The 11,152-nt window shown below is 38.7% G+C and overlaps 1 protein-coding gene across 1 annotated transcript; it reads right to left on the minus strand.

The window, feature by feature from the left end:
• Nucleotides 1–622: 622 nt before the first annotated feature.
• On the minus strand, nt 623–10,543 carry LOC140544416 (FERM domain-containing protein 6). The gene is made up of 14 exons (XM_072667937.1): nt 10,466–10,543; nt 9,579–9,669; nt 9,328–9,417; nt 9,199–9,259; nt 8,901–9,095; nt 8,434–8,452; nt 7,780–7,935; nt 7,589–7,664; nt 7,021–7,079; nt 6,715–6,886; nt 4,866–5,012; nt 4,115–4,261; nt 4,000–4,022; nt 623–1,023 (listed from the first exon to the last, which is right to left on the minus strand). The coding sequence occupies exons 1-14, from the start codon at nt 10,541–10,543 to the stop codon at nt 979–981; spliced, it is 1,359 nt and encodes a 452-aa protein (XP_072524038.1). The 3' UTR covers nt 623–978.
• Nucleotides 10,544–11,152: the final 609 nt, after the last annotated feature.

Consider the following 11,152-nt stretch of genomic DNA (forward strand, 5'->3'; position numbering starts at 1 on the left):
TATCGTCTCTGCTGTTAGCTGTACTTTGCTATACAATCTTACTGAAATAAATAACCTATACAGAAGAAATCCTTTCAGAGACTGCTTCTTCGGGTAAGTTTGAACTTATCCTGTCTGTTAAAGAACAGTGTGAAATGTGTGAGTTACTTTGTAACTGTATTTAAATGTTACTATGGAATGATATGAACTTAAGTAAGTCAAGTTCGAAATATTTGTACTTTTGTACAGTTCTGAAAGATGAAATTAATCATTTTATCCTTAATATCTTCAGTGTACTTTCAAGAAGAACATATGTTCTAACATTAAAAACTGAAATGACTGGTAAAATCTGACACATAGTTATTGTTGTTTGCCTGAATATTTTCACGTTGCCCTGGCTACTTGTCCTGTTGTCCCCTAAAGGGGTTTTCCTTTTTACACATCCTATAGCTTTACCAACAATGCAGGTTCCTCTTATTACTGAAGAGTGGGACTTTCTGTAAGGCAGCTGCTTTACCATCATTGCAACCAGTGATCTGTACAACAGTATGCAGATACTCAGAAAATTACCATGTTTTTGCACAAAAATATGTACTTTTTTATTTAAGATATGGCATATGCAATATTTCGTACTACATATTTAAAAAGGCTCTATCTCACAGGGCTATAATACCCACTGAGATCACTTTATGAATTATAATTAAATAACAGCTTAAACATTTAACTGAACATGGCCTCATAGCTCTATGCAAGATAATACATCAAACAAGCAAATGCTGACTAATAATCAATAATCATAATGTGTGTATGTGTGTGTGTGTGTATGTATATATATGTATGTGTGTGTGTGTATATATATGTGTGTTACACATATGTTACATGTTTGGGATAAAGTGAAAATCTGAGATTGGCTCAGATGGAGGTCTTTTGTGCTTAGTTGTTTGTTAGGAGGGCTGCCATTTTCTTCTAGAGAGCTGTCTGAGTATGAAAGGTTTTATACTAGACAGAGTCCAGAGAGATACTGCATGCTCTCCACTTTAAAACCTACACAACAGGAAAAACAAACAATTACCCGCTATAATCAGGAATGCACACATTACAAATGTACACCCTCAGTGTGCTGTTAATGACCTATAACAGAACACCACTCCAAGAAAAAAATAAGTGGCAGCATCCCAGTGATCAAAATCATTTAAAGTTTGACTGGTAGTAGAGAGTCCATGCCTAGACATGCATATCAAAAGTCCTGGTAAACAATTCTATACCCATCAAATGGCGACTGAAAACTAAGCAAACTGGTTAGGCTGTTGTTTAGAAATTATTGTAAATGTTACAATGCCCCCTAGTGTTGCAGTTGCCCCAAATTGTGAACATATCTAGGAGAGCTATAGAGTATGTCTGTGAAGTCTTGGGTCTACTTATTAAAGCATGTACAAATGTGAGCTAGAACAGCACCAATGGCCAATGTCTTGTAGACTTGTAGAGTAGTAGAGAGAGCATGCCTATACATCTGTACCAAATGTCCTGGTGATTGAACAACTCTATACCAATCAAAACTGATTAGCCAGTGGTGGCCATTGTAAATAAATACTCAATACAACTCAATAAATCCCTATTCCCTAAAATATTTTAATATTTATCCCCAAAAAATGCACAATGTCTCTGACCGATATGCAATATTCATAAACAGGTGTTTATTTTACCAGTCTTTTAAGGGTGTAGTTCTATAATTAATAGTAATTTAAACACAATGGAAGTGATTACAATAGTAAACAATAGCAGTTAACTGCAGCATGTAGCAACTAATGCTTCGTTTGCGTGCTTATTGGAAGGTTGTATATACCAGATGGTTAGCTAACTAAGTTAGTAAATACAGCTGTGCTCTGATGCTTGTTAGAAGATCTGCCCACCAAACATGGAGATCTGTAGGATACCCCAAAACAATGACATTTAGTCAACCACAAATACTGAAATATCAAACAAAATGAATTTATATTAGTCAGCTAAATGTTGGAGAGTAAAAACAAAGAGTAAAATCTGCCTGTAAAAACATATGGAAAAGTTTGCAGTATGCATCCCATCTTGTAAAATCTTGTATTCCGAGTTTCCCCACCTGGCTGTTCGAGTGTTAGTCCAGCTCAGCTTGCAGTAGTGGTCTCTAACTTAGCATATCTTAGCTTAACATTCACTTCTAAGTATTAGCTAAATGTAATGCAGTAAACGGCCCCAAGAAAGTGCTTCCATTTTGATTACAAGTCCCATCCTGGTTTCTACCCAACCAAGAAGTGTTTCTCAATAGTAGTAGAATACTGTGCGACAATACTCTAACCTTAAACCGGCAACTGACAAGCCATGCAGACAATAGTTACTGTTTAATTCATAACTATAAACAGACATCAAATTGCCAACCATTTACAAACTGTAAACCAAATGGGGAAAGTAATACTTGCATGTTGGCTCAGGCATCTTACTGACATTAGCAGAGCATTAACAGACACTTGCATTTCTTGGGATGCCCAAGATAAAGATCCATCCAATACAGAGGGACAAACTAATACAAATAACAGCCAAGCCAACCTTACCTCCTCAAAGTTACTTTGAATCTGCGCTGTGTGCAGCCCAGTCCAGAAAAGATTACAACCAGTGATTGGTGACAGCCGTTTGTCACTCATTTAATTGTGGTATTGTGTAGGTGACGTAGCTCAAGGGGCGGGCCTTCGTGGCTTTAGGGAAGTTGTTGATCTCAGCATGTCGAGGCATGCCTCATTCAGCATTGGTGTTGACTGTACAATGATATTTGACTCAAAAAATAATGGATACATTTTAGGACCTAAATTGTTCTGTGTCACAAAAGTGTACAGTATGAGTGTACTTTGAAAAAGAATAACTATTTGTATATAAAAAAAGAAAACATAGTTGAGAATAATTCCACACCTCCCAATAATTCTTGCTTTACCGTTTCTCAGCATACTGAACCTCAGTGTTTTCCAACATGCTACATTAGTTTACTGCCAGTGTGGTCATAAAAGACAATGATATTTGCTTTACACAACCTGCATATTATTTAAGATTGTAGTTTTAAGATAGTTTGAAAGAAATCATTGCTACAAAATGACTAGGTTAAGTTAGGTGAATTAGGCACCATGCCAAATTTCCTAATGGTTGCTTTGAAACAGTTATGAATGCTAAGCCTTTATTGTCATTTACAATGGCATATTATATTTAGACATACACCAATCTGGGGTAGGTATATTAGTCAGCAAGTAATCAGTCTTGAAGGAGATGTTTTAAAAGCAGGATAAATGAGTAAGGATCTGAGCTCACTTTGACAAAGGTCAAATTGTGATGTTTTAGATGTTCTTACCCAGTCGTTTAGACCTGAGGCAGGTATTGTGGGGGTTTTCTGGTATGCAGTGGACAGTATATACTAAATGTGTTCCAAGAAAGGATAGCCAGTGGACCAGTGACTGGGTAATGTGCACCTAAGGCTCATTGATGTGATCCTTGAAAGCCCCACATCACAACTTGCAGGACAACATCTTGGTGCAAGATGCGACAGGACGCCTTTAGAGGCCTTGTGGAGTCCATGTCTTTGCTGGTCAGGTCGGTTATTGTAGCACAAGCGAAACCTACTTAATATTAGGTGGTATTAATGTTATGACCGATTGGTGTGTAGTGAGCAGATAACAAAATGAAGACAAACCTTGGCAATGACAGCAGCCAATAACATCACAGTTTGAGCTGGATGTGTTTTTCACCACTAATGTCAATATTGTATAAAACACAGTTACCAAATATTAAGAGTTGTTCGGGAACTCTGCTGACTTGGGAATTGCATAAAGTATAACGTCTTGTCCATTTTTAAGAAAATGGACAAATGTGAGCTCATTTTGCAGTGTAACTCATTTATTTATTGCATTTATATTATTGCAGTAAATAAGTATTGACTGTCAATAAAGGAATTCAAGGGAAGTACTACATGAATGTGAAAATGCAAAGTGAATCAGGCCTTCTACTCACTTGTTTCATCTCCATTGTAATATCTGGAGAAAGAGAGGCATTTCTTTAATAAGGAATATGCAAACAATGTCAAATTTACCTTAAAATGAATTACAGTGGCTGGGTTTACGCTCACCTATCCAGGGAGAGACAGGCATTAATGGAGGACCATCCACAGACACCCCTTCCAGCAGCTCAGTCAAGCATATGATGTCCTCTGGGTCATCAACGAACATTTCCTCCGGCTCATCAACACACATCTCAATTTCAGTTGAGGCTGGGACTAAGAGGAGAATGAGAGAACAGGAAAGAGCAACTTGTCCTAGCAGACTGAACACTAGGGCTGAGGTACTAAATGCAAGTATGTTTTAATGTGAGGGTAGCCTTGTGCTAGTGTTTACTTTTTTTTTAAGAAGGACTGTGAACATGAAGAGAAATCTGAAATGTAGAAATTGGCCCCTTCCTCCACTGTGGACACTACTTCTAATAAATGAATTCAGCTATTATCTTATATTATCAGATATTCTCTGTTTTTTTTTTTTAAATAATACCATTTTGGAAGGAAGAATAAATGAGCCGGTTGTTCCTATATATTTTTTCCTGAATAGTGTTAGTAGAATATGATTTGATGAGAACATGATTTGATGTTTTGTGTGCTCTTATAGCAGAAACCTCCTTCAGCCCTGTGGCAATTTGAACTATTTTAGCTATCTATTTATTTCTGTTAATCTGTTCATTAAAAGGTTTTATCTTTCATTTTAGTCATCATATTTCTGAATTGTAGATGTAGATTAGTAATTGGAATAGAGACCAAAGAAATGGTACATTGAGAGCCCATTGTCAGGGTATTCTGACATGCCCATTCCTGCAAGAATCTCACATCTTACCTGTTTTTGGAATCAGTTTCACAGATGTAGCTTGTGATATCCTGGCTTTGGCAAGGTGGAATTTTAGTGGTGGAAGCTCGTCCTCACTCTCATCTGTGTCTGAATCAGGTGTTTCTTTGACACACACTTCTCTATACTGCCATCCCCCTGTCATAAGTATAAAGGGCACATTAACATAAATTAAATTATAAACAAGTAGCAAAGTGTAAACCAGCAATTCCCACTAACGCTATGTGTGTGATGCAGTGTGTGTGTGCAAGTTAAAAAGAACTAAGGTGAGATCACCTGCTGAACATGCAGTACTTAACACCCCGGTTAATAGTTAACAACTGCATCAGTAAAAGAAGAGTTAATGAACATAACCAATAGTATGCAACTATAACCCTAGAATCTCCTGATTTGCATACTGTGTTGTAGAGTTTCCACAACCAGGATAGGGAAACACCGGACTAGGTCAAAGGGAGGATAAGGAAACATGTAAAAAAGCAAACAGAAAGAAGGACATGTTAGGAAAGAGGGTACTTAAAAGAAAAGGGACAACTAGTGTCAACTAACGGGAAAGAAAAGGGTGTGGTGGGTAGAAAAAGACAAAAGGAAAAAAAATGAATAACCGGAAAGAAAAGCTGCAGCAGAGGTTTGATCAAAACGGGTCACTATACAGTCTTATGTAAAGGTTTGGGCACCCCTGGTTAAATTGTGTTATTAATTTTGTAAGTGTATTTAAGTTCCCTACCCTTGCTGTACAGGATTTATTCAGTAATGCCTGGACACTACAAGATAATTGGGCCGATTTTGAGGCCGATTTTCTCCTCCAGACAATCAAAAAAATGTCTCCCGTCGTAAACAATGATATTTCCATCCTGTAGTGTGTGCTGTCCATAACCTAGTCCTTACTCCTCCGATCTTCTCCCAGTGCAGTTGGGGTCGCCCCACATGTGAATTGGAAATATAAAACATTTAATATTTGCGACTCTAGTGTGAGGTGGACGCTGATTCTTAGGTCTGAAACGCAGTGTTGATGTCAATGAGTTGAGTTGAGCTGATCCAAATCTTTCTGAATACACACACACATACATATATGTATACATTACACACACGAGGTGATCAAATACAAACCAGCATCGGTGCTTCTTGTTATCTGATTAACATTCCATGCCTTGGAGAGAGAGAGTATAGAGGTTTGATACCAGATTTCTCTTCGGTAATCTTAGCCATAGCCTAGCTTTCTTCAAACCCACCATCAGCACCCCATTTTATCCATTTTGCCAAAAGCAGATAGGATGATAAACTACAAGCAATACTGGACTTCAGTGTTACTTTTTTGGCTTTGATAATTACTACTTACATTTGTTCTGGCGTGTTTTGAGGAAATTCTTTTCAATGCACAGAGGTATGAGGTACCAACTTTTGTTTCTTCCTCTTTGCTGTTTCAGTATAGCAGTTTGTGAGAAACTCCTGCAAGGGTTTAAGTCGGCGGTTAGAACTCCTTAGTTTGCACAGTCTAAACGCGTGTGTGGTTATTCAGAGCATATTGTGTAGTGTGGCGACCTTGATGACGAACAGTGGTCTATGATGGAAAACCTGGATAAAAAATGACAACACAAGTTTTCAAGACAGGATAGGATTAAAAAAAAAAAAGTAGTGTTTAGTGTGGGCCACAACAAACAACAGTATGTGTCATTTGACCAGGGGTGCCAAAACATTTGCTTGGGACTGTGTGTGAGACGTGTGTCTCCCGTTCTGTATGCTGATGCTGGCTGTGTGTGTGTGTGTGTGTGTGTGTGTGTGTGTGTGTGTGTGTGTGTGTGTGTGTGTGTGTGTGTGTGTGTGTGAGAGAGTTGGCAATAACCTGCTCTGTGCCGAGGCAGCTGCAGCCCTTTGACTGAGTGCTTTGTTTTAAGGTGTAAACGATGAATGCTGCTCATGTGCTTTAGCAGGTGTTGGGAGTGCAGGACAGAGCAAGTGTAAAGCACCAGATCTGACCCAGCCAGACCATCTCTCCTTATCTCAAATCTTCTGCCCTGTTAACACAGAAGCACAAGCAACACTGTAACTGTGTTAATTGTGGTGAACAGGAACTGATTACATGGTGCTTTAGGCACTTAATCGCTGACTATGTGTGTTGGAGTAGAGATAATAGTGGGTGATGTTGTACCTGGAAATGAATGCGATCAATGCTTGACCAGTCAAATTCATATAAAAGCAGTTGTTCTCTGCTGCCCATCTACAGACAAATTTAAATCAGCGATAAACACAAACACATTTAGTATTTACAGTTATAAAGTGATGAGCAAAGGGTCTATATACATACACTATATGGACAAAAATGTTGGGACACCGCTCTTAATTTTTTAATTCAGGTGCTTAAACTGAAGTGACAAACCATGTAAAGTAAGAGTGCATAAAAGCTGCCAAAGCTCTGCTGTTCTGCTAAACCTGCTGTTAGATCTGCAAAAGGGGACCAACTCCATATCAGTGGCTATGAATTTAGAATGGGATGTAATAAAAGCTCCTATAGGTGTAATGCATGGGTGTCCTAATACTTTTGTCTATGTAATACATTTGGTTTCACTTCATTTGAGTTGAGGCTCAAAAAAAAAAAAAGCTAAGGGCCCTGGCTCAGCAGTTAGAGCTGCCTTTTCAGTTCCATTACTTTGGGATGATGTGTAACTGTATTACGACTGTCACCATATGTTCATTTCCTGTAGAGAGCAGGTGCTGTACACTTACACATTCATAAACGTGCAGTCCAGTCATAGCGAGGCCCACCAACACACTGGCACACTGTTCTTTTTTTCTCTGAAAGAAAAGAGGGAAGGAGGAGGGAGAGAGCAAGAGAATGAGAGAGGTTTATATGACTGAAAATAACCAGAAGCTCTCAGAGCAGACTCTGTCTTACTCTGCTTGGCCGGACTTTGCTCATGCTATAGAAGATGACAGGCACATCACTCATTCGACAGGCTTCCTGGATGAACAGCAGAACAGCATCACACGCACACATTCCCAGCAGCTCTCTGTGCAGGGCCGGAGTGTGTTGCACCACATAATCACACCCGTGCTTCGTCAAAATCTGAGAATGTATAGATACATATAATAAAAAAAGGTAAAGGTGCACATATTTGTCACTGTACACTGTACAGCGAAATGTGTCCTCTGCATTTAACCCATCTGTGGTAGTGAACACACACACACACACTAGTGAACTAGGGGCAGTGAGTACACACACACCCCAGAGTGGTGGGCAGCCAACTCCAGCGCCCAGGGAGAGGAGCGAGCAAAGAGGGTAAAGGCCCTTGCTCAAGGGCCCAACAGTGGCAGCTTGCCAAGCCCAGGAATCAAACCCACAACCCTGTTATCGATAGCCTGATGCTCTAACCGCTGAGCCACCACTGTCCCTATATATATTTATATCACTGTTGTATGTGTGTATTACTGACAAATGTTATACTTGTTTAATATACTTCATCTTAGCAGCGTTTGCCTGTAAAAAAAACAAAAACCCATCACATCACAATTCCATTAACGTTATTAATATGCAAGTTAGAAGAAGGCAGGTTTGTTTGCCGGCTTCTATGTGCAATGTGCAGCTGATATTATTTTATGAAGAACTGATAAAGTAGGGTTGACAGGTTAACCAGGATATTTAAAGACCACTGTAAATACAATACAGTTTTTCATCAAGGGAAGCTTCGGAAGAGCTTTTCAGAAATTCCTTTTTTTGGAGATTGACACACTATGTAAAAAATACCATTTTGCTATTTATCTTAGAAATTCCTTAAAACAAATGAAGCAAATTTCTCAGTATATTTGGTTTGCAAAACTGCAAAATTGCCTGTTGAAATCATTGTTTTTGATATGACTGAACTGTAGTGTCGTGGGTTACAACACAACCCTCCCTTAAAGCTCACCACTCTACTCCAATTATACATATACACTACTTATATACATATACACTACTTATATATATATATATATTATAAAATAGTTTGTCAGTAAAGTTTATTGTACTTGTATCATGAAAATCAAGGTATTCACCCAAATTGACTTACCCAAGGGGGAAAGTAGTCATGTGGCTTGAAGTAAGGTCCCGCTTTCTCTCTCCAGTCCCCCATGTCGGCCTGTAAGGCATAAGCAGCTAGCTGGAAGTACTGGCCTTCCTGTCCAGAACATAGTGAGCACAAAACTCTGCCTTTCAGGTCAGCATAGTACAGACTGCGCGCCTTCTCCTCCCTGAGCTCAGAAAAAGAAAGAAACAAGGCTAATGGAATTTACAGATCACCCTTGTGAGGAACAAAAATGAAAGTCTGCACCAAAATCAACATTTTTGACTTACGTGATGAGTCGACCATCCTTTACGTAGTACTGCACTTTGAGATGCAGGGTTATTCTCTCCTGTCAATACAAGTGTGTGTTTATTATTGTGATAATAGTTTAAGTGCAAGTGTTTAGGTTTTATCATCTGTTGGCATTACCTGCAATGTGTTGTGCTTCCATGCTTTAGGGAAGTATGTGCTTAATTTGTTGTCCAGGTCGAGAAACAGGTGGTTATTATCTGTGGCAAATTCATTAAGCAACATCATGACACAAGGACGCACCGCTTTGAGACGTTCTCTCAGAGTGGATATCTTTTAGTTTAGTTTTGCTTGGAGCACACTCCTCTTCGGTTAATTAGTGTTAAGGGCTTACTCAGCAGAAATGCTCACACACACTTACCCTTTTCTAAACATAGGCCAAAGAGATGCAGATCCTGAATCCCAAGTAGCTCAGACAGCTGGCCGATTACCTCCTGCCCCCTGCATTTTGACTTAAAGAAACACACACTTGTAGCATATGTAGTGAGAAACACCATTTGACATTTGTATTAGTTTAGCTACACCCTTAATAATAATCATAACTATAAATCCTAACCTTAGTAACCCACACCTAAATCTAACCCTAAACCTAACCCTGAAATAACCTCAGTAACCTACACCTAACCCTGAAATAACCTCAGTAATCTACATTTAAACGTAACCCTGAATTAATTTTAGTAATCTACACTTACCTCAGCAATCTTACACACACTTTAACAGAACTCGAAATCTCATCTCCGTAACCTACACCTAAATATAACCTACGTCAAAACCTGACCTACCCTTAAACCTTACCTCAGTAATCTACATCTACACCTAATCTCAGTAATTTACACCTTAATATAACCAACTGTAGTAATCTACACCTAAACCTAACCTCAGTAACCAAAGGAAAAGGTTTTGCTCTTTTCTTTTACAGATTTAAAACACAAGGATTCAGATCCAATCCTGTTTTCCTCTGCTTTAGCTACACCCATACCCACACAAAAACAACCAATAGATGCAACAGTCTTCAGCGGTTTCCCCAATAAGGTGTTAATCACAACACGTTTCTTGGAAGAAGAAGAAAAAATGTTTGCAGTAATTTCTAGGAAGAGGAAATGTGCTTAAAAAGAGCATCCTGTCTCTACCTGCAGAGGCACTGCGGTCTGCTTTAAACTGTTCTGCATGTATTGGACATACTTTAAAGACAATACCTGCTTTATGAAGTTCTCAAACAGAAACGTTCAGCAGTTTCCTCCAACTCACCCCCACATTAATGTTGACTTGGTTCTTGTTGGGTAACGCCACACACACCACTCTGGTCTGATCAGTCCTGCTGGCCATGATCTAACTCTGTTTTCCTCCAGTCCTGCTTAAGATAGTTTGTCTTCACTGCTGGTGTTTTATATGGTCTCCTACTCCCTGCATCTCTCAATCACCTCTCCTCTGCATTGTCCTCCCTAAAATAACATTTGCTCACACCACCCTTGTATAGCCTGGGCAATTCTGTGCAACTGTCTCTCTGCTTGTGCTAATAACAAATAGAAGTGGCCGTTCATTTGCATGCATTTACTTCACTGAATGACGTACAGTAAATGTATATTATAGTCTGTGGTTTCACTACAAGCACTCAGCAGTGAAATTACTTCGTTAATTGGTTACAAATGACAGCGAGGTTTGTCACTAATCTCAAATGAATGAGAATATTGCAAAATGTCACAAGACTAAGTTACATGCAGCATGCATTTATTTTTGTGTCACAGTGTCAGTGGGGGAAGAAAAAATATTTAATCCAGTTCTGTAAAAAAATTTACATTGTAAAGAAAAGGTCTGTCCATTAAAAAAAAATAATAATAAAAACTTTAATCAAACAATTGGGTTTAAAATAAAAAATCTGAATGAACCTGCTTTATTCAAAGCATTTATACGAGTTGAATGAACCCATTATAATCA

Source organism: Salminus brasiliensis, chromosome 22 (assembly GCF_030463535.1).
Source record: "Salminus brasiliensis chromosome 22, fSalBra1.hap2, whole genome shotgun sequence".
NCBI lineage: Eukaryota > Metazoa > Chordata > Actinopteri > Characiformes > Bryconidae > Salminus > Salminus brasiliensis.